Source organism: Stegodyphus dumicola, chromosome 12 (assembly GCF_044657685.1).
Source record: "Stegodyphus dumicola isolate Sdum_Otavi_A_Nest chromosome 12, ASM4465768v1".
Lineage (NCBI taxonomy): Eukaryota > Metazoa > Arthropoda > Arachnida > Araneae > Eresidae > Stegodyphus > Stegodyphus dumicola.
In genome coordinates, this window is record NC_140779.1 from 25,891,599 (window position 1) to 25,914,052 (window position 22,454).

General features: G+C 34.7%; 1 protein-coding gene across 1 annotated transcript in view; it reads right to left on the bottom strand.

The window, feature by feature from the left end:
- LOC118200424 (uncharacterized) overlaps nucleotides 1–22,454 on the bottom strand; it is a 154,476-nt gene that overhangs the window by 23,083 nt on the left and 108,939 nt on the right. The window contains exons 22-25 of the mRNA XM_085827375.1: nucleotides 18,919–19,048; nucleotides 14,493–14,638; nucleotides 10,428–10,545; nucleotides 5,784–5,926 (exon numbers count right to left, since the gene is read on the bottom strand). Coding sequence (XP_085683501.1) covers nucleotides 5,784–5,926; nucleotides 10,428–10,545; nucleotides 14,493–14,638; nucleotides 18,919–19,048 — 537 coding nt within the window. The remainder of the gene's footprint in view (nucleotides 1–5,783; nucleotides 5,927–10,427; nucleotides 10,546–14,492; nucleotides 14,639–18,918; nucleotides 19,049–22,454) is intronic.

The following is a 22,454-nucleotide window of genomic DNA, read 5'->3' on the forward strand; positions in this document are numbered from 1 at the left end:
ATCGTTTGCGCCGGCGTACCGTTTTTTCCCTTTAGTACATATATATCTCTACATATAATAAAATATATGTGTCTTTCGTTCGTGCTGCGCGTAAGCTAATAGACCCAGAGCTACGAAGAGCCAGTGCACCTCGAAGCGATTTTTTCAAAATTCGAATCAGATTTTTTTAAATTTTATCTTTTCGATTTTATCGCATCATTTTGAATAGTCTCATTCTTTTAGAAATGTGGCTTTGGCAACAGTTTTTCATTCAATTATTGTATACTGGACTGCTGACTGTTGAAAATGAGCACTGTTGCCACTTGGAAAAATGAGGGCGATAATTCTGGGCAGTTTTTAAATGTAATGTTTTTTAATGTTTTTCTTGGATACTGGACGATTGTTGAGAGAAGGCACCAGGAAGTTGGTTAATTTATTTATTAGAATAATTAATATTTGTATTAAGGAATATTGCTTATTTCATTGTAATTTTGCTATATATATAATATTTTTTTTTATTTATAGGTTTTTTTAATGTTTTGCAGAGTAAAATTCTGTTTAAATTTAACGTTAAATTAACTTTAATTAATTATTCCCTTCAGGAATTTTTCAGGTACATTTAAAAGCCAGACGAAGGCTGTCCGCGTAGCTGCTACTATATATATAATATTCAAAATTTCAAAAATCAAACACGAAAATGCCGCATTAAATATTTGAAGTCCAAACCTATTATCACCGTGAAACAATTTAAATTAGTAAAACACAAATTAAAGAAAAATATAAATGATTTTTGTTTAATAATGATTTTCGTTTTGACTTTTGATATATTATTTTCAAAACATTACGCAAATTTGTGTCTATGTTTTATTTTCGTTTTCTAATTGTTTTTACACTCATTTAAAATATTTTCATACACACATATCTCATATGTGTTGATTTGCATATTTTTATATTACACATGCACACACGTGTGTGTGTAATATTAAAATATGCAAATCAACTTTATGATTTAATTTAACAATAACCTCTTAATTATTCTTTTTTAATTTGGTTACTTCCTTTCTATAGTCTAAAAATCGTAACAATGTTTCTGGACTGCGCCATTTCTAGATTAATCTATGGCTAATGCCTTACGTATCTATGGTTAATGCTGATGACGTAGCTAATTCGGAACTTGAACTCAAAATTTTGAGAACTGAAATCTTTCTAAACCAAAAACCTTCTCTTGGTAAGCTTTCATACTGGATAATTGCGCACTTTTGCTTCTGCCTGTGTTCTTGTAATGACGCTATTTCGCTGTGCTCTCTTACTATGACGCTAGTATCAAAAATGTAAATATTATGGAAATAGGCGCGATTAGAATGCCAAGTAATTTGTGGCCAGTTTTATGTCAACTGGAATAAAAGTGAATGTTTAATCTTACTCGGCTGCCAAGTTTCCTATTCATTACGGATTAAACATTTTAGCATTCTACGCAATCAGAATTCTTCCTCTTCAATATGGATCTACGTTCTATCCTATCTACGTGATGCGCAATCAGTATTTCTACGTTTTTGCATTTTGGTGTTCATACGTTCATACATCAGTAATTCTAAATTTGGTTTTATTACGTATATATATATATATATATATATATATATGCACCATATATATTGTAATATCTTGTTATTTATTAAATAACTAAATATAATAATAATAATTGTTGAAGTGGCAACGCCATATTTATATATATATATATATATATATTTGTATTATGTAACTGTTGCTCAGGAACGTGAGAAATTGTTTTAAATTGTTTCTACTATGAATTAAAGAATTATTTAGAAGGATGGCTTAACGGATTGAGTTAAGCCGTTAAGCCATCCTTCTAAATAATTAGTTAAAAGTTTTGAACAGCTAAAAGATCTCATGCTGGTCGATCAAATTAAAAAGCGTACTTCTCCTGATTTCAAAGAACATTTTATGGATCAATGGACAACCATCATTTCACCTACTGAAATGGTTAAGAAAATTGAAGATTTTGAAGATGTGAGAAAAACAATAAAACCGAAATTTTCTGCCAATCAGACTGAGAAAATTAACAAAGGATCATTTAAACCTCGTTATGATAATTTTGTGAAAAAATAGAGCATCCGCCTTATTTTAAGCATTCTGATAAATGGGATGATTCAAAATACCAGAAAGATCACCGACAAAGAAGTCAATTTCAAAACAAGAACGAAGAAAATTTATATGACAAAAGATATCGACCATACTGTTTCGAGTGTGGGTCATACGAACATTTTAAGCCTCAGTGCCCTCGCTTAAAACCAAATGAAAAGGTAAATTGCGTATCTTTGAATGATGATTTCTTAGAGACATTACAATTAACGGTTTAGTTAATGGGTATGAAATGTCTATTCTTCGAGACACAGGAGCCACTGTTGATGTTATTTCTCAGAAATACATAGATAACGCGAAAATGACTAGAGAACATGTCTGGGTACAATATCTTTTAAATGACCATTTAGTGTGTCTACCGTTAGCGGAAGTTGAAATTAATTGTGAACTTGGTCATATAAAGACAAAAGCAGCTGTTGTTACAAATGATCCCGGCAGATACGTACTGGGTAACAAAACTGCCCAATTGTTAAAAAATAAATCATTCTTAAATTTAGAAAAAATAAATGCAGTTTTGACACGATCTCAAGTAAAAAGATCTCATGAAGAAGATCGAACTAGAGAAACGGAAATGGAGAAACTAGAAGAACTGACTACTGACGACTTTGAGACTGACGAAGATATTTTACCGCAAGTTGATGAGGAAGACAAGGAAATTAAGAAAGTGATTAATGTTAATTCAAAGGAATTAATTGAATCTCAGCATGAAAGAAGAGATCTAGCGTCATTGCTAAACGAAGCTAAAAATGAAAATTCCAACCAGACAAATGATTTCAAAGTAAAAGAAAACGGATTGTTGGTGAAAAGGAAAGTAGATAAAATGGAAATGAACCGGAATTAATTGTTATTCCTGAAAAATATAGGGATCAAATAAAGTCATTATGTCATGATAGCACATCAGGAAATTTAGGCGTCGTCAAAACTAAAGATAGATTAACAAGATACCTTTACTGGCCTGATTGCTTTAAAGAAATAGAAGAGTATGTTAAAACTTGCGATCCATGTCAAAGAGTGGGAAAATGTAATGATAAAGCCAAAGCACCTTTGACTTTAGTACCAATTATTGCAGAAGTATTTTCAAAAATTAACTTTGACGCATGCGGCCCTTTACTAATAACACCGAATGGCAATAGATATTTAATTACAGCTATTTGTTTAGCTTCAAAATATCCGGATGCTGTACCTGTTCCTAATATTGGCACAACGTCAGTAATTGAAACCATGTTATAATATTTACTGTAAAGAAACTTCAATGTTATTTAGACGGGCATACTAAATTCCTCATCATGACCGATCATAATTCCTTAGTTTGGCTCAAAATTAATGTGAGTCTAAATGCACGACTTATGAGATGGGCACTAGTACTACAACCCTACAATTACACGATCGTTCATCGAAGTGGTAAAAACTATAAAAATGTGGACGTATTAAGTCGTACTCCCTGGCCTGATTAAATAATTTGTTTCTCTATATAGATAAAAAAAAAATATTTTGTTCTTTCTTCTCTTCTTCAGTGCATGTTATTTGTTGTATTTCAATTCTGTATTGTGCTAATACTGTTTTTTTTTTTTAAAAAAAAACCTGTATTTTTATAAATTAAAGTTTATCTGGGGCGGAGAGGTTGTAATATCTTGTTATTTAATAAATAACTAAATATAATAATAATAATTGTTGAAGTGGCAACACCATATTTGTATTATGTAACCGTTGCTCAGCAATGTGAGAAATTGTTTTAAAAAAATTGTTAATTCTGAAGTTTTTAACAGCTAGGAGTAGTATGAAAGTTTTGTCACTAAAGAATTTCTTCAAATTATCTATCTCCGTGAACTAGAAATAAAATTTATGCTGTAATAAGAAGATTGCCTGCAACATACATTACAATATATATGTTGCATAGGAAAGTCCCTTGAAAATATCTGCATTCTTGCGAACGGAGAGAGCTACAGATATTCAAGTGAGGTAACTGTAGAATAAAGCGACTATGCCCGACGTAATGCAGACGGCACCATCGCTCTTAGAGGCGAAATTTGGAAGATAGGCATTGCAAATCGAAAACGAAATGATATAGAGCAAAATTTCGACTTAGAAAGATTCAAATCACCAATTAATTAGTACGAAATGACATTTGGTTCACACGGATCAGATAAATTGTTGCCTGTTTACCCAAAGATGCCCTCAACTGATGTGCGACTATTCTGCTCTGCATATTCTCAGTTCGGAAATGTACTAGTGCGAAATTGCAGATTATGACGTTGTACTGTACTGTAACGTCTGTAAAACTTTAATTTCCAATGCATTAAAAATTTTATCTTAAATTGTGTTGACTCTCACTTCACACAAACAGCATAATCTCAAGCCTTATTATAATCTCGATAGCAGACGATAACATTAACTTACTATCACTGTGTGACAGTCTTGCTTTTGCGGTTTTTACTTCCTTGTATGAAGTAAAAAGGAAGTATTGTAATCGCGAAACGTTTCAGGCAGCATATTTCAACGAAACTATCCATTTTGTATACCGTAACCTCACTTGTAAAGCTACAGCTCTCTCCGTTCGCGATAATTTTCAGGTTAAAAGGATTTTCCTATGGCAAATTCTATTGTTTTACATATAGTTGTTTTCAGTATGCATATTCGAATGTTTTTTTTAAGAGAGTTGCTAAATAAATGCACAAGGTAGTCTTCTCAATAGCGCTAAAAGTGGATCGTATTGTTAAATATTTCCTTTCACCAGAGAGATGTACAAACTAAAAAGTTTTGCCAATATGCTGTCTGATGGTTTCCATCTGAATGTGAATGGGAAATAAGACTGACAAAACTGAAAATCAGCTTCCTAATAATCGTTTACTGGAATTTGATACCATTTTTTAGAAAATTCCAGAAGCGAAACAAAGAGAGCTTTCTTTTGGGAAAATTTGAGAATATAATAAACAAGTTTCTAAAACAATCATTACTTGATTTATCTTAATTTTTAATGTTAAATTCCAAGAGTTTCCCTCAGTGCTTTTTAAAATTTTCAATCAGTTTTGTCCCCTTATGTTACATCAATAGAATCCATTTCTTGTAACAAACTCTACAGGCACGGCAGCACATTTGGAAATATGGCTATCATACGGTTACGAAATGCCCAGCCGCGCCTAGCTTTTCCGCAAAGTGGGTTGCCAAAAAAGGACAAAGTTGCCAGATTTGGCACGAAATCGCCCATTTGGCAATATTTGGAGACAAAATTAGCGTTACAGGCTAATAGTCTGAATGCTGTGTTGCTGATTGTTTCAGCGTGTTTGTCGTACTTTTTCAACGACTGTAAAGCGTTTTTTGAATTGTCTTCTGTAATACTGACGAATAAATTGTGTTTTTATTCGTTACCAAGTGTTGTCATCAATCACTCCAAATCCACAAACTCGTAGAACGCAACAATATACTTAATTAATCCTTACAAGAGCTGATATTTTTTATTGAAGATTAAATTCGTTACATCATAAACGTTAATTCATTTAAATTACAATAATTTACATTAAAATATGCATAAAAGTTAATAAATAAGCATTTGAACCATACCCGTTGAAAAATTATTTATCTACATATGGATTTAAGACCAGAAAGAAACCAGACCAGAAACCAAACCAGAAACTTTATAACATTACCTCCTGGTTTAGCATCGAGACAAACTTCCTGAATTTCGTCGTCGGCGACATTCATGTATTTCTTAATTATCGAATGAAATGTTTTACTACTGTTGCAGATTCCAAAAACATCCTCTATGCACTGAGATGGGTAGTCAGAAATGCTGCGAGATTGAAAATAAAAATGAGAATGAGAATTTTGCAGTTAACATAAGAATTGTATATGATATTTTACATTATAGAACAACACTGGCGAAAACAGTTTTCTCTTGGAAGATATATGCGCTACCATGATACATCCAGAACGAAAATATATTTTCTTCATCAACTTATTTCAACTACAGGAAAGTTCTAAACATACTCGAATATCATCAGATCGTTTCGCTTTCAGTAAAACGTTTCGAAACATATGTGTCTCTTAGATCAGTTATTTTAATAAACAAAGAAGAAATTGAATGCCTCATTAAAAAAAATTATATACTGTTAAGAATTTTGCATTTAAATAGCTAATTTTAGTAGAATTATAATTAAAATTGTTGCATTTCCCCGTGCAATGCAGCGCAAGATAAATTTTAAGAGAAAGTTATGCTTCATCAGCTTATTTCAACCACAGCAAAGTTTTGCTAAACATACTCGAATATCATCAGATTTTTTCGCTTTCAGTAAAACTTTTGTGTCTCTTAGGTCAGTTATTTTAATAAACAAAGAAGAAATTGAATGCCTCATTTAAAAACAATTCTACACTGTTAAGAATTTTGCACTCAACTAGCTAATTTTAGTAGAATTATAATTAAAATTGTTGCATTTCTCCGTGCAATGCAGCGCAAGATAAATTAAGAGAAATTTAGGCCAGAAACGTAAGAACGCAATGTAGCGCAAGATAAATTTTAAGAGAAAGTTATGTTTCATCAGCTTATTTCAACCACAGCAAAGTTTTGCTAAACATACTCGAATATCATCAGATTGTTTCGCCTTCAGTAAAACTTTTGTGTCTCTTAGGTCAGTTATTTTAATAAACAAAGAAGAAATTGAATGCCTCATTTAAAAAACAATTCTACACTGTTAAGAATTTTGCACTCAAATAGCTAATTTTAGTAGAATTATAATTAAAATTGGTGCATTTCTCCGTGCAATGCAGCGCAAGATAAATTAAGAGAAATTTAGGCCAGAAACGTAAGAACGCAATGCAGCGCAAGATAAATTTTAAGAGAAAGTTATGCTTCATCAGCTTATTTCAACCACAGCAAAGTTTTGCTAAACATACTCGAATATCATCAGATTGTTTCGCCTTCAGTAAAACTTTTGTGTCTCTTAGGTCAGTTATTTTAATAAACAAAGAAGAAATTGAATGCCTCATTTAAAAAACAATTCTACACTGTTAAGAATTTTGCACTCAACTAGCTAATTTTAGTAGAATTATAATTAAAATTGTTGCATTTCTCCGTGCAATGCAGCGCAAGATAAATTAAGAGAAATTTAGGCCAGAAACGTAAGAACGCAATGCAGCGCAAGATAAATTTTAGGAGAAAGTTATGCTTCATCAGCTTATTTCAACCACAGCAAAGGTTTGCTAAACATACTCGAATATCATCAGATTGTTTCGCCTTCAGTAAAACTTTTGTGTCTCTTAGGTCAGTTATTTTAATAAACAAAGAAGAAATTGAATGCCTCATTTAAAAAACAATCCTACACTGTTAAGAATTTTGCATTCAACTAGCTAATTTTAGTAGAATTATAATTAAAATTGTTGTATTTCTCCGTGAAATGCAGCGCAAGATAAATTAAGAGAAATTTAGGCCAGAAACGTAAGAACGCAATGCAGCGCAAGATAAATTTTAAGAGAAAGTTATGCTTCATCAGCTTATTTCAACCACAGCAAAGTTTTGCTAAACATACACGAATATCATCAGATCGTTTCGCCTTCAGTAAAACTTTTGTGTCTCTTAGGTCAGTTATTTTAATAAACAAAGAAGAAATTGAATGCCTCATTTAAAAAACAATTCTATACTGTTAAGAATTTTGCATTTAAATAGCTAATTTTAGTAGAATTATAATTAAAATTGTTGCATTTCTCCGTGCAATGCAGCGCAAGATAAATTAACAGAAATTTATGCCAGAAACGTAAGAACGCAGGGGCACGTGCATTTAACATTGAGTAGATGGTTATTTCGGTAATTCGTATTGAAATTAAATGAATGTAATTGACTGCTATGTTAGCTGTAACAGTATTTCCATTTCTTTCCGTATTCCATTTGCTCTCAGTTGTTTACTTAGCTGCTGTTGTTATTGCTGCGAGTTCAGCGTGAGTTTGGATTAGCTATTTCTTTAGGTACGCTTCAGATTGCGCTGTGGATTTACACTTAGATACACTTTGGATTGCGATTGCGTTTTAGTAGTTTGAAGTATAACTACTGATTGTAGTGAGTGATATTGTGAGCACTTGTACGAATACCTGTGACGAAAATTCCAGCGTTATGTTATATTTCTTTTGATAGAAATAAATTTTATCAACTTATTATCGGGCTTGCGCTTTCAATCTACTACGAACCCGTGCGCATGCAACAATACGCTACTTATTTGGAAGCGAGAATATTCCTTTAAAAGATAGGAACTACAAATTTTATTTAACGCTAATCAATAGGAAATTTTGATGCATATATCATTCTACAGAAAATTATTTGGTGCATGTTCTTAAGATGGGAAATGTCCTGAATATATCATTAAAAAATAACTTTTTTGATTTTTGTACACTTTTTGACACAGGTCAAAGTTGGCGAAGTTATTTTAAGAAAATACATTTTCGAGATCGCAAAACTGATTTTTCGTAGAAGATTGAAGATCATGAAACGTTTCTATCGCGTGTCAAGCAACATGGACACTGGCAGAAACGCTCATACGCAGTACCTAGACCTTGAATATAAATGCTATAATTGGTTTAAGCCTGCATTGTTTCTAGGTAACCAGATCTTACCACATCACAAAAACTGGTTTGGGGCTTTTGGCATAAAGTTCGAAGTTTCCAACTTTATGCCAAATGGTACAAGAGTCGACCAATCAGAGCGAACGCGCGAAACCTACTGAGGAGGAAATACGGCGGGACATCTGTAGACACATCCACGCATGCGCAAATTGAGCTTCGCTAGTTGGCTACGTCTCGCAGGTGTGAACGGCACTCTTGTATTTTATGCCCTATAACTATGCCTCTATGAAATGATCATATTTCACAATTATTATACCACCATCTGAAGGGAGCCTAGTGTAAAAATGGTCATATCTGGTTTAAGTCGAGCTTCTTTGCTAGGTAACCAAACCTTGCTACATCACAAAAATTGGCTTACGGGTTTTGGCATAAAATTTGAAGTTTTCAGGTTTATGCCGACTTGGTATAAGAGTCGACCAATCAGAGCGACCGCACGAAACCTATTGAGAAAGAAAACAGAGGGGAGGAAGCTGTAGATACATCCACGGAAGCGCAAATTTAGCTTCTCTAACTGGCTTCGGCTTAGACATTGTCTGGCAGGTGTGAACGGAATTTCCACATTTTATGCTTTATGACTATGCCTCTTATGACACTTAAACTGGTCATGGACCATACATCATCTGTTTCCACTCTTTTGAATTCAGAAAGAGAGACCGACGCTAGAGGGATCAGCGATTCTGATAATGTGTCTTTTACTGCTTCGAAATTCTACAGTATTATTAGAGGTAACTGTCGTCGGTCATTACTTTGCATATTTCGTAACACATCTAAAAGGATAACACTTAAATATATAGAACGAACCTATCAGAGAACAGTTCTGAGTCTCCGCTCCGACCAGACGGATTGGATTATTTAATTATGGCAAAGCATACGAGGGCTATCTGCCTAAAGGGAGGGATGCCTTCGTGGAGGACTTTCTAAGGGAAACTGGCTCGTATACACGTTACACATGGGGAAAACACGAAAACGCCCATGCAGCCAGCCCGTTCGCGGGATTCGAAACTCGGACCGAACTACTAGTGTTCAGCGTCTTTACTGCTCGGCAGCTGGTGGGCCCGACCAGACGGAAAAAGTAGTTAGTGAACCTGACTACCATACCAAAGAACCCGGGTTCGAATCTAGGAGAAGGCATGGATGTAATTTGTTTGTACCTGAATAGGAGGCAGCAATGGCCCATCTATTCTGTAACATAAATAATAAAGAGACCACCGCTTTCGGCCTTAGTAGTTTAGGCCTGAAAAAGGCTGAAGCCTGCCATGGAAAAAAGAAAAACTCTCAAACTAATCTCTGCTAAACTAAATTTCATCTTTTCAGTCTGTTAATGATATGCATAACATGCGCTAAAGCAACATGCTTAAAATTATATTTTAAATCGCTTGTCCTTATCTTGCATTAATAATGTTATAATTACGACACATACTACAATAGGTTTTTATTACGACACTGTATTGGTTGCTTTAGTACTGTATAATACTCATTAAATTGAATTGTAATTGTATTTTTAGCATTTATAGCATGGTATGCTATCGTATCGGTTCGTTTTAGAGGAAAGGTAAATAAAATGGCTGCAGCTTTACTTCAAATATTAAAAAAAGAAGCTTAGTATTTTCATTGCTCTGAAAATAATGGCTTTTTTATTTTAATACATTATTTTTCTTTTCTTCCACGCAAAAACGCAAACTTACCTTGCATTCCCATCATTGTAATTCTTTATAAATTGACTCACAAGAGGTATGCAAGAATTAAATTTTTCTGAATAAAATTGACTGATACAGTCGTCTGCAGTCTTCACGTCTAGAGGATCTAGAAGAAATCAAAGCATAGTTTCAATTTCTAATCCTAAATGTTAATGAGCAATTAATAAAAATTTCACAATTATTTTTAACTCAGATAGAACTTTATTTATCAACTGAACATCATAAAAATGTTCATGCAAAATAGCAAAAAAGTACCGTTTATTCCGGTGTGTAACGTTCACTTTTAATACAAAAAAATAAGATCGAAATTGCACCGGATATAACATACACCAGATATTAAAAATGATAGAATAAATAGATTACAGAATAAGAAAAATGTCAGCATACAAAAAAAAAAAAAAAAAAAAAAAAAAAAAAAGTGCTTGTAAAATAAAAAAATCTGAAAGCATTCAGATTTTACATTACGTCCAAAGGGACTTTTTTTTAACGTTTTGTATGTTACCTTTATTTATTAAATATCATGTTCTTCGCACTTAAACCATAAAATTCAATTCAACAGCAATATCGCAAAATGATCTTAAAATGAGCTTACCTTTAGAATTTCCGATACATAGTCTCGCGCGCGGAAGATAAAAATGCTTTTATTTTCGTACAGTGTTGCCATTGCTCCCTTTGAAATCGTTGAGTTTCTTAATCAAAAATTCGTTAAAGTGTTGCAAAATATGAAATCGATAATAAAACAAACTCCAAATCAGGCTTCTAGATGTCCATATTCTGTGTAGGAATACGTTATTCAAAATTGGATGGCTCTAGGTACCGTTGTTTTATCACAATGCGAGAAACATACATGCATTTATACAGATTCTTCATTATTTAATTTCTTTAAATATAGCACAGGGCGATCATATTTGGTGGCAGAAATTTGAAAAATGATTTGCTGTTTATAGTGAATCGATGCAAATAAATAGCCCTTCTGGGTTAACGCCATTTGTTCAAAATATTAGATTTTTACATGCACCTAAACGTCGTTTATTTAAAAGAAATGACCATATGAATGTAAAAATATTCATTATCGGGTAACATGAAGTCATGTGCATCTACCGTCATATCTTCAGGCCCACCATCGAATTCTGCTTCATCTTCACCATTATTGTCACTCTGATCCATAAATAAATAGTCATAATCCGTTCCATCTTTCACCAAAAACCAAACAAGATTTAAATTTTCTTTCGCAAACTAAATGGCTTTGCATTTGAAACCAGCACAGTGTTGTTTAGTTTGGGCAGGAGCCATATTTAATGCTAAAAAGAATAGTAAATTAACTGTATTTCATATAAAGCAAATGCGATTTATTAAACCTTCCGATATTCATTCCAAAATCACGGCTTCAAATGACTACAGAAACAGGAAACACGTGACTCTTAATTCCGCGAATTCATTTAGTTAGAAAGGGCATTCTTGCCCCAAATTCTGCCCCCTTTTCTCAAAACACTAGAATAATATTATGCACACCTGCGCTGAATACAACCCACCCTCTTCGCAGAAATAGTTACCCCCTCAAATATTTACTCGTATACACGTTCCCCTTATCGCTTGTCATTACAATGTAATAAATACCATTGTTCGAACGCCTGGAAAAAAATCTTCAAATGAATGACTTCCAAAAATAAAAGCATCGCACATGAATCTTTTAGGTTTCTTTGTAAAGAAAAGGGGGCGCGTGATACGGCGAATATACCTAAAACTTAATAAATGCAGTTTGGAAATATAGGTACGCGTTTTGCTCCGGAATATACGGTAATTATCATCCTCATTACTAACTGCAAAATTCTGTCTGTGCTTTTCAAAGATTTCGAGAGAAACACCCAAAATACTTTGAGGGAGGATCAATGCAGAAGGTGATTTCTTTCCGTTTTTCACAATAATTTGGCGACTGCTGAATACTGATACAACGACATGGTCTCGAACCCAAGCAAGCGGGCTGTCGGCATGGTTGGTTTCCCCGGCAATGCAAACCAATTTTCCTTAGACAGTTTTTCACGAAGGCATCCTACAGCAGATAGCTATATGCATTTCGATGTTTAAATAGCTAACCCCTGACAATAATTTGGCTCTTAAATGTACCAGCCCCTTTTCTTTTGGAATTAAACTGAAACAAAAAGAGAAAATTTGTTACTTATTGATACTAGAATTACCTTGAAATTCTTGTATCCATCACGGTTTTGGATAGAGCTCATGAAATTTAATATAACTGAAATTACTGAACACTGCTAGTTTTAACCCTTTCACTTTGGTAGAGGCGAAAATTCTGTTTCTCTCAAACATCTCCAAGCGGCCGCATGTACAACTTTTTGCTGGAATGGATTTCCTTCCTCCATGCCAAGTAGAATGCTACAGAGTTAGCGGAAACCTACTTAAGTGAAGTGATTACTTCTCTCTTGGGGATCTTTGTGCGGTTTCACTCACTGTGTGCATTTCGCCTTAAGACAGGATTGCAACTCCGAGCATCAATAGCTAAACGTTGACGCTCATTAAAGGAGAGGGAAGGTACATTCAAATAACAGAGCTACTTTTAATAGCTTCATAAGATTGATTGGTATGTCATTTAACAATTCCCGAAAACAATCATGGACTAACATGATAGTAGAAAGTACTAGGCTAAAATAACGCAGGCGTTCGGGCGACCTGCCGATGTCTGAATGCTCGGATGTTTCGGACGACTTCGCTGTGAAATAGTTTATCAGGCTTCAGTTAAAAACAGAAAGGCTTGGTTTATTTAATTATGAGAAAACACACGAAGGCTGTCTGCCTAATGCTGCTGCATGCATGGAAGACGTTCTAAGGAAAGCTGATTCGTAGAGGTCTCACACGGGGGGGGTGGGAACCAGGAACACGTCCATACAGACAACCCGTTCGCCGGGATTCTAAAGGAGGACCGAACTACAGTGTTCAACGGCTTTACCGCTCGGGTGTTGGTGGCCCTCTCGAAAAGAGGAGATAAGAGACCAAACTTTCAGGGTTAATGTTAAAGAGGAGACACTCTTCTATCGAAAGTTTTTTGCAAAAATTCCACTTATTATTAATATTCATATTGAACTCACCAAGCAACCAAATCGATACGTTTTGCTGACAATTGGGAATCCAATGCCAATGGATAAACCAGCTTTTTGGCTGACTCCACGTAATATTGTGAATAATAGAATGGAATTTAACAAAGTTGTCCGTGACTGTCTTTTTCTAAGGCAGATAACATATGTATGCGCTGTCTTTCTGCCTTTAACGAATTATAACCGAGAAGACATGGCATATGTTTTTTCTTCTGCAATAAATTTATATAAGACGGATATGTATAACAACAGACAGCACACTCAGAGTCATGAATTTAACGAATTCTCTTTTGTAAATTAAGCGTTGTAAACATAAATTCCATTAAGCAATCGACATCCTTTGATTATTTTTTACAGAAAATTGCGTGGTAGATTATTTTCAACCATCTTGCTTAAATCTCAAAGCACGCGAAAGGTCATGTGACATGACAGAAATATTACTGGATGCTCATTGGTCCGTCCTAGAAGCCACTCCTTCACAGATGTGCACTTGTGAAATATGCCAACCGTACATGGAGATCTGGATGTCCGAATTTTGAGTTTGTTTTATTGCATATTTCACATTTTGTAATATTTTGACGAATTTTTGATTAAAAAACTCAATGAATTCAAAGCCGGCAATGGGAACACTGTACGGGGGGGGGATAAAATACATTTTTATCCTCCAGCGCGCGAGACTGTCTATTGGAAATTCTAAATGTATGCTGATTTTAAAATATTTTGTGATATTTCTATTGAATTGAATTTTAAGTGGTTTAAGCGCAAAGCATATGATATTTAATAAATAAATTTATTTATTAAAATAATTTTGCGTAACATGAAATTTGAAAGGTTTAAGATTTTTTATTTTTTAAATTGTGTTTCTTATCTGCAGTTTCGAAAACCTTTTCCAGTATTTTATATAAGTACGTAAGACATATGACAATTAAGTTTGATTCTAACTTACCATCAAACATCCTCTTATAATGCACCAAACTCTGGTTGACTGCGTCCAAGACAGAAGTAAAGTACAACTGGAAGATGATCCAGTCACTGTGTTTGCAGCGAGTAACTGTTTGAGTTGTGAAGCAAGTAATAATTTTGTCCACTGACCTGAAAGAAAATTTCAATTCAAAAAAAAAAAAAAAAAAAAAAAAAAAAAAAAAAAAAGCACGATGAAGGAGTTATCCGAATGGAACGAAAATCGGTAGAAGTAATGTACACGTACAGAAAAACAAATGATTACAGTTTGAAAAAAAGTGGATGATTTATTGAAGTGACAGAGCAAGTGAAAAAGTCAGTAACGCGTTTGTCCACCTCTGGCTTTTATGCAAGCAGTTATTCGGCTTAGCATCGATTGATAGAGGTTGCGGATGTCCTCCTGAGGGATATCGTGACAAATTCTGTCCAACTGGCGCGTTACATCGTCAATATCCCGAGCTGGTGGGAGGGCCCCGCCCATAATGCTCCAAACGTGCTCAATAGGAGAGAGATCCGGCGACCTTGCTGGCCAATAAATGTTCGGCAAGCACTAAGGCAAGCAGTAGAAACATGTGCAGTGTGGGAGCGGGCATTATCTTGCTGAAATGTAAGCCCAGGGTGGCGTGACATGAAGAGCAACACAACGGGCCTTAGAACTTCGTCGACGTAGCGCTGTGCTATAAGGTTGCGACGGATGAAAACCAAAGAGGACCTACTACGAAATGAAATGGCACCCCAGACCATCACGCCTGGTTGTCGGCCTCTCAGCCGGAAAACAGTCAGGTTGGTATCACACCGCTGTCCGGGGCGTCTCCAGATTCGCCTTCGCTGGTCATCGGGGCTCAGTTCAAAGTGGGACTCATCACTGAAGACTATTCTACTCCAGTCAGTGACATTCCAGGGCGAATGAGCCCGATCCCACTGCAAACGGGCTTGACGTTGTACATTGAAGCACTAGCTGCACGTACAATCGATGATAATAATGCATCTGGGGCTGTCAGTGCCGCTTTGACGATTGCTCGGTCACCACGTTCTGCCGTTTCTCTAGGCCTACCGCTTCCTTGACGCTGTGTCCGGCCATGGTTCACCCATTCCTGCCAACATCGTCTAATAGTGGCATCGCTCCTGCTCAAATGTTGAGCTATTCGCCGATAAGACCAACCGGCTTCCTTGAGCTCACTACACGACCTCTCTCAAATTCTGACATCTGCGCATATTGTCCGCGCAGATGTCTGTATGCGAGGCATAGTTACTGTCTACCAGAGTACACGGAATGAAATTTGTGAAGAATTTATGTCCTGGAATCGTAATTTCTCCTCTTAAATATTCTGCTATTTGCGCAGATCAGATCGCTGTAGCGACACCCGTTCATTCATTGGCAGCCAAAATGTAAAATTTTGCATTTTCCGTCGAAACCTGTATGCATATCAGTTTGTGTCCAATTTGCTTTATATCTTCTCTGTGCGTCGTTTTTTTTTTCTAAGAGTGTATATATATATATATAATTTACTATTAGAAAAGTTTTTTTTTTATATATCACCATCAGATTTAATTCAGAAATTTAATTAAGGCTATAAATTATTGTAATAAATATGAAACGGTATTTTAAGTAAAAGTTATTTAGATATATATTCTAGTAAAAATATTCTAATAAATATTGTATAGAAATAGTATTTTAAACCTGAAAAATTGTAAGTAATATATATATATATATATATATATATATAATAAAAATTTTGTGATACTATATATAGTATCACAAAATTTTTAAAAAAACCTAATTTTTTAAAGAATTTTCGAGCAATATGCTGCTGACAAAAGCAAGAAATTTAGAACCTATTTTTGACAAAGACCCAAAAAAGTGAAATTCAATACCAATAAACTTCAAAATATCCTATAAATATACAAAATAAGAATTAAAGAAATGTGAAATTAAAACCTAAAAATTATTAATACCTGAAAATATATACCCAAACCAGGAAAATAAATAAAAAAGAGGAACTCAATTAAATCTGTAACGTTATCAAAAGGAGGGCATATCAGACCCAATTTCAAATCCCCCTCCACTGAAAAACCTTGCATTTCTGTATTCAGTATTAGCTGATGAACTCTTCTAAAGTTTTTTTAGCTAATAACAGTTTATTCAGGAAAATTCTGAAATCCTTCTCGATGCAAGATAAATTCAATGTGAAATCAAATGAAAGAATAAAATTAGACCTTTTTCACTAAATTTAAAATTAAAATAAATATATTTAAAATAAAACCGAGAACATGAATAAAAACTCACTTATAGGATCAAATAGTAATCCGCTAGTGAAAAATAGTAAATGCTACTAATTGAAGAAAATTCCAAAGTTGAATAAATTAAGTAGTTAAGCAATTTTTACACTATGTAATATTAAAATTGAAATTAAAATGTAGAAATAGAAATCGAATCTACAAAAAATGAAGCGAGAACACCGTAATCAAAATACAAATTTCGAAACAATGAACAAAACCGTTAGATTAAAAATAGACGCCAAGGGTTGCCAATATAGCTTCATTGATGAAATAAATTGGCGAAGGCGAGTTAGAAATCTCCTAAAAGGTGAATTTAATGCATGAAAGTTTTTTTTTTTAAATCTCTACATAAAATAAAAGAAAGAATTTGTCTGTGTCTAACGTTTGCGCTGCGCGTAAGCTAATAGACCCACGGCTACGATATTTGGTACATAGGTGCATCTAAGCAAGAGCCAGTCCTCCTCGAAGCGATGTTTTCCGAAACTCGAATTCGAATTTTTTTATTTTATATTTTGTGACGAAATCGCGCCATTTTGAGACATAATGGGCTATAGGAAAGCGAGATTTTACTCTACACACTCCATTTTCACATCGTTATGAAACGCAGGCACTTAGCTATTTTACGAACTTAAAATAAATTTCGTGTTTCAATAAATCGATTCAATACGAATTGATTTAACAAAGGGAGCTTAACACCTTTTCAACGGGATTTTTTCTAAAAAAGTTTATTTTTCTTTGATTTTTGGACACGTTGAACTTTCATCCTTGCGACTGCTTTTACAAAAAGAATTTTGGAAAAAATGATAATATTTTGCATTTTAAAAATTTTTTTTAAATGAGGCTTCCGAGTACACTTCTCACATCTCACATCTTTGAAAATGTGATTTTGGCAACAATTTTCCTTTCTTATTGTTGTTGATAGATTTTTGATGAAATCGCATCATTTTGAATAGTTTCATTCTTTTAGAAATATGGGTTTGGCAACAATTTTTCATCGTATTTCTTATGTCACTGTTTTTAAGAGATTGGCGTATTTCATTGTCATTATTTTATATATATTTTATTGATTTTTTTTGATAAATATTGTTCAGAGTAAAATTCTGCGCGGAATTTTTCGTTTTTTGAGTTTCTTTCATGTTATTTTTTGCTTCTTTCACTGTTTGAAAGATATTGAAAAGTTTTACACGATTTTTTTTCTTCAACGGAAAGTTGGTTAATTTTTTTATATGTAATATATTTTTTAAAAATTTGTGCTTTTTTTTTCGGAAGTTTTCTGCAGAGTATAATTCTGCGCAGTTTTTAAATTTAACGTTTGGTGTTCCCTTCAGGCATTTTTACGGTACATTTAAAAGCCAGACAAAGGCTGGCAGCCTTCGACCCGTAGTTCACGGGGCGGGGAAGCCATTAAACTTGTTGCTACTTTATATGCTGACCCTTTTAAAGCGCTACTGGGGACTATGGGACCTAGTCGCCAAATTCTGGTGATGAAGAATCATCATCCACAACCTTCTTTAGTTCGGGCGCCACTGTAGAGACATTAGGTTTTTTCGAAGCAGGAAGACTTAAAAAATGAGCAATGCCCTCGTCGGGACTCGAACCTGGATCTCTCGAATACGCGCCGAGTGTCGTAACCGTTACATCACGAAGGCGTGAGGAAAGGAGGAAGGAAATATACTCCCATTTTTTAAAGAGCGACTGAGGATTAGGGACCGATTTGCCAAATCCTTGTGGTGAAGAATCCTCACCCACCACCTTTTAGTTCGGGCGCCATCGTAGAATCGTTATAGAATTTTGCGAAAGAAGGAAATCGAAGAAATCCGCAATGCCCTCGCCGGGACTTGAACCCTGGACTTACCGAATACGCACCGAGTTTGCTAACCATTACACCACGAAGGCATGCCAGAAGGTGGAATAAATACCTCATACGCTTTACTTTTGTCGTAATTAACCTTTTCATATCATCATTTTCTGTTGTATTGTAAAAGAATTCGTTTTGCATGAGGCCATCCTACATCCGCCCCTCGAAAGATTAGAAAATTCTAAACCGTCTCTAACCGTCTAGAAGCAAAAAACTGATTCAACTTACTCATGTGGTTTATTAGATAAAAATTTAATTTCAAATATGTACATACCAGTGCACTGAGCGCTTGGATGTTAAGTTTGCCATATATTTCTTTAATTTGCTGAAATGTCTGCCAAGGCAATCCATGATTCGTCCCAAAGAAGTGATATAATCATCTGCTTGACATTCAGGAGCATTAGCTGAAACAATAAGAGGACTCTTTCGAATCATCACTTAAGGTTTATTTTCAGAGTTTTGAAACACTGAATTTCATACTATATCGCGTATATGTATGCGTACGACAAATTACGCACTAATGATAAGTGCAGGTTAATTTACACCCTATGTATGCATAACATTGTAGGGTTACTACTTTAACTGGAGCTGTGGTTAGTCCTGTCAGTCCTATTAGAGAGAGAGACACAGAGAGAGAGAGTTATCGCTACGTCTTAAACAACTGATTAAGAGAGAAGAATGTTTAAATAATCTGTTTATTTTAGTCTCGATTTGAACACCAAAATAGAATAAGCTGGCTCAGATAGTTTACTGGCGCGTTATTAAAGCATCGGCTAGTGAAAATGCTAAAGCCGGAATATCACTTTTAAGCAGAGCTGGCTAAAAATATCAATAGCAGAAGCGATTGAAAAAAATCCTCTCTGAACTAAAGATTGCGAACTCTCAGATTAAATAATTTGCATTCTGACGAGGAATACGGAAAGGAGAAGTTATAGTAAACCCTTAAATCATAATAACTAGTTAATTAACATAAACTAAATTAAAGAACACGAAGTATTCACGAGCGTGCAATTCTTCCCATTGGGAATTATTAATTTCCATACTTTTAGGGTGTTTAATATACCGGTTTGAAAGACTGCATGCTTCAAAACTCTCTCCTTTTTAGCTGTATATATTGTATTCATAAATAAATTTTAATTATTTATGATGAAAATAATTATCTCATGCTATTCTTCAGTTGTTTTAAGGGGACTCATACACCTTAAACCCCTTATGATCTTCGAATATATGACTGTTGCAAGAATTGGGATATTTTGTTTATTTTAAAAGCAATTACATTCAACTTTTTACAGCTGGCTACATAATATAGCTGCTTCGGAAACAAGTAACCAGAAAGTTTGTGTTGCCACAAATATTTTTGTAATTTAATCCGCTTTGTGACAAAAAGTTTCGTCATATTTCCACCCTGCGCGCACGATATTTTTAAAATGTCTAAAAGTACATACTTGAAATTCGATGGAATTCTTTATATGGGCACTATTTTCTAACTGAACCCAAAATCTGATGATTATTTTAATATTAAAAAAATTTATGCACGAAAACATTACAGATTTTTTTAATGAAATACATTTTATAAAATCAACTCCAAATAAAATAAAAATTTAACATGAAATTCTTAGAATTTTTAGCTCACAGTAGTTTCCAAATGTTATAAAAGCTATATATTAAATATGGAATTAAATTATGCAACAGAATGTCTTAAACTGTGCGCGCAAGGTGGAAACATGACAAAACGTTTTGTCACAAAGAGGATTAAATTATAAAAATATTTGTGGCAACACAAACTTTTTGATCTCTATTTCAGAATGCAGCTATATTATGTAGTCAGCTGTAAAAAGTTGGAAGTAATTGCTTTTAAAATAAATAATTAATCCCAATTCTTGCAAAAGTCACATATTCAAAGATCTTATGGGTTTTAAGGTGTATGAGTCCCCTTAACATTTCCCTCATAAAAAATGGTACAAAAATAATATATAGAAAAAAAAAAAAACAAGTTATCTTTCATCATCTGCGTTATGATGATCCAAGGCCGTTCTTTTACTTTGTGTAATTTGTACAGGCTGTAGAATTTGATAGAAAGACAGCATACCTACGAACGCTATAATTTAATTACGTTATTTTGATAAATCAAATTTACACTGAAACTATAGTCATCTAAATTTTCGATAGATGTTCTATGTGTGCTCCTCCGGTGACACGGCAAATATCTATGTGGTATTCCAGTTCTTGCCTCACTCATGATAGAACTGTAGAGATATTAGGTATCTTTTGGAAGCAGGAGTCATGAGAAATGAGCAACGTCTTCGCCGGGAATCGAACTACGGACCTCTGGAATACGCGCCAGCGTGCAGATCACCCCACCACGAAGGCACGCTAAGAAGGCGGAAGAAATACCCTATACACCCCCTTTTTTTAAAGGGCAACTGGGGTTTTTAGGGGACCCATTCGCCAAATTCTGGGTGTGAAGAATCATCATCCACCACCCTTTTAGTTCGGGCATCACTGTAGAGACATTAGGTATTTTTGGGAAGCAGGAGTCATGAAAAATGAGCAAAGCTTTCACCGGGAATCGAAGCACGGACTTCTATAATACACGCATAGAGTATAGACCACCACACCACGACGGTAAGCTAAGAAGGCAGGAGAAATACCTTACAGAATATCCTTTGATTCGAGGACTTGAGTTGCTGTAAGTTCTGGGAAAGTGGAGGAACGAACACTTGACCTTCAACAAAAACCCATATGAAAAATTCACAAGGAGTTAAGTCTGGGGGATCTGAGTGGCCAAAAAAGAAATGGCATAACGTTTTACCCACCACGGCTAGTCTAGCAATGGGATAGACTATCATTCAGGTACTGGCATACGTTTTATGCCAATGTGGCGGAGCACCTTGCTGCGGAATGAAGCCGGGAATCGCTTCCTACAGCTGCGAGAACAACCATTCTGATAGCATTGAAAAGTGGCTTCATTCGTAAACACAAGTCTGTTCGCAAAACCATCTACCTCCAGCTTATGTTGCAAATTCTCACACAAACTTTAACAGTTTCTCGGAAGGTTTTAACGCCTGCACCATCTAAAAGGTATATGGCCGGTATTGTTTCCGTAGCACATTCCACATCGTTACATGAGGAACATTGAGTTCAGAACTCGCAAGACGCTTTGATTTTGTGGGACTTGTTAAGAAACATTTCACGAAATTTTTCAAACGCTTCGGCTTTGGCCGCTGTTCATCTTGGGCTGGTTTTCTAACGACGATAAATGACGATCTTTTGGCTATTCCAAAAACAGTACGCTTTCTTTTGCATAGATGGCACCATTTTGATTAATAGTGCCTCTAACGGCGATTTTTCAAACGCTTCGGTTTGGCCGCTGTTCATCTTGGGCTGGTTTTCTAACGACGATAAATGACGATCTTTTGGCTATTACAAAACACAGTACGCTTTCTTTTGCCTAGATGGCACCATTTTGATTAACAGTGCCTCTAACGGCGATTTCGTAACCGGAAGATTTGACGCTGTTGCCAGATATAACTTGTATAATTGTAGTTTCAGAATTAATTTGTTTCGGCTTAATAAATCAATTACAGAATTCGTACTATGATATTTTATTTGCCCCATTGAATACGAAGCACTCTGTATTTAATTTCTTTGGATGTACTGCGGAAAGTTCAAAATATCGAAACAATTTGAATCTGTTTTATACAAACTCGATTCTGACAAAAATGAGAAAAATGTGAACTTAAGTAGCATAAAAAGAAAATACATGTTTTTGGATGTCCTGTGTTTTAAGAGCAGTTCTTTCATTTTTTA